A 1,220-nucleotide genomic window follows, 5' to 3' on the forward strand; every position below is an offset into this window, starting at 1 on the left:
CGGTGTAGAAAATGAATGGATGGATGGATAAATGTTGATTTTCGACGTACAGTTAAACAAAGTGCCTATTTATTTCAGAATAAAAACTTTAGAGTAGAAAAAACATAGTCCATATTCTTTTGGGGGTTTTGGTTGGAAGCCAATCAGTCTTAAAATAATGTTCACGATTACGGTGCTATGCTTAACACATGGGGTTATTGTTTGGGGGGCATTTTCGCCTGCTGTTATCTGCTGTTATCTTATTCTGAATATTGCAGCGCGAGAGATACGTTGTTTCTACTTCCGCTAGTGGAAGGACTCGAGTGGGGGCCGCCATCTTGTTAGCTTCCTAGCAAAATAAAGAGCTATCAGTGAATTTGGTGGACATTCAAGTTTCCCTGCCACAATGTGGTATGAAATCCTGCCCGGCTTCGCCATCATGACAGTTTGTCTGATTATCCCTGGCGTCGCCACAGCACAGATCCACAAGTTCACCAACGGTGGAAAGGTGAGGAGGAGGGAGTGATGCTAATGCTAATGCAAACAAGACGTGTCCAACGTCAAGTATGTCGTAATATTAATAAAATATGTGTGTTATGAATCATGTGTGTTTGGTTGACTGTCACGTAGGAAAAGAGAATCGCCCGGCTTCCGTGGCAGTGGTACTTGTTGGAGAGAGACCGGCGAGTGTCGGGAACGGGACAGCACTTTGACTCCAAGGTGAATGTTCTCTGCTGTCAGCATTGGCTACATGCTAAGCCTAATATTCCATGATCCATTTAAGTATTAAGAGTGTAAGGGGTTATACATATGCAAAGGTAGAATTATGTTGAAAAAGGCTAGTTGTGTAGTTCCACTTCAGCTGTCAGCTTTTTCCATTTTAAATAACATTATTCCTTAATGATGCCAGACCAGCAGTGGACTTCTTACTTTGTGTTTGTGTTAATGTGACTTTCAAGCAACACCAACAGATAATGTTTGTTTTGTTCTACAGGGACTTGAGAACATCCACTGATCGCAAGACCCCCCCGGAATAAAGTTATTTGTTGTACAGTTTAACAGTTCTACCTGACAGCAGTTTGTTCATGTGATCAATTAAAACGTTTCCAAATGATATATGGCTGATGTGTTGAATCATCGTCATAAAATACACCAAAGGGAACTAAAATACAGTCTATATAACTAATACATTATTATACTTTCAGTTCAGAGAGAAAGAGTACAATTCAAGGGAATCTCAG

The 1,220-nt window shown here is 40.6% G+C and overlaps 1 protein-coding gene across 1 annotated transcript; it reads left to right on the forward strand.

The window, feature by feature from the left end:
* Positions 1 to 269: 269 nt before the first annotated feature.
* On the forward strand, positions 270 to 1,093 carry ndufa1 (NADH:ubiquinone oxidoreductase subunit A1). The gene is made up of 3 exons (XM_054792998.1): positions 270 to 487; positions 610 to 699; positions 974 to 1,093. Exons 1-3 carry the CDS (start codon positions 386 to 388, stop codon positions 992 to 994), a joined length of 213 nt encoding a protein of 70 aa, XP_054648973.1. The 5' UTR covers positions 270 to 385; the 3' UTR covers positions 995 to 1,093.
* Positions 1,094 to 1,220: the final 127 nt, after the last annotated feature.

The sequence above is a fragment of the Dunckerocampus dactyliophorus genome, chromosome 11, assembly GCF_027744805.1.
Source record: "Dunckerocampus dactyliophorus isolate RoL2022-P2 chromosome 11, RoL_Ddac_1.1, whole genome shotgun sequence".
NCBI classification, from domain to species: Eukaryota; Metazoa; Chordata; class Actinopteri; order Syngnathiformes; family Syngnathidae; genus Dunckerocampus; species Dunckerocampus dactyliophorus.

Bases quoted from the DNA above. Each gene is read 5' to 3' on its own strand.
- ndufa1 (XM_054792998.1), top strand. From the start codon at position 386: ATGTGGTATGAAATCCTGCCCGGCTTCGCCATCATGACAGTTTGTCTG. The intron at 488-609 runs GTGAGGAGGAGG...ACTGTCACGTAG, and splicing joins AGTTCACCAACGGTGGAAAG to GAAAAGAGAATCGCCCGGCT. The intron at 700-973 runs GTGAATGTTCTC...TTTGTTCTACAG, and splicing joins GACAGCACTTTGACTCCAAG to GGACTTGAGAACATCCACTG.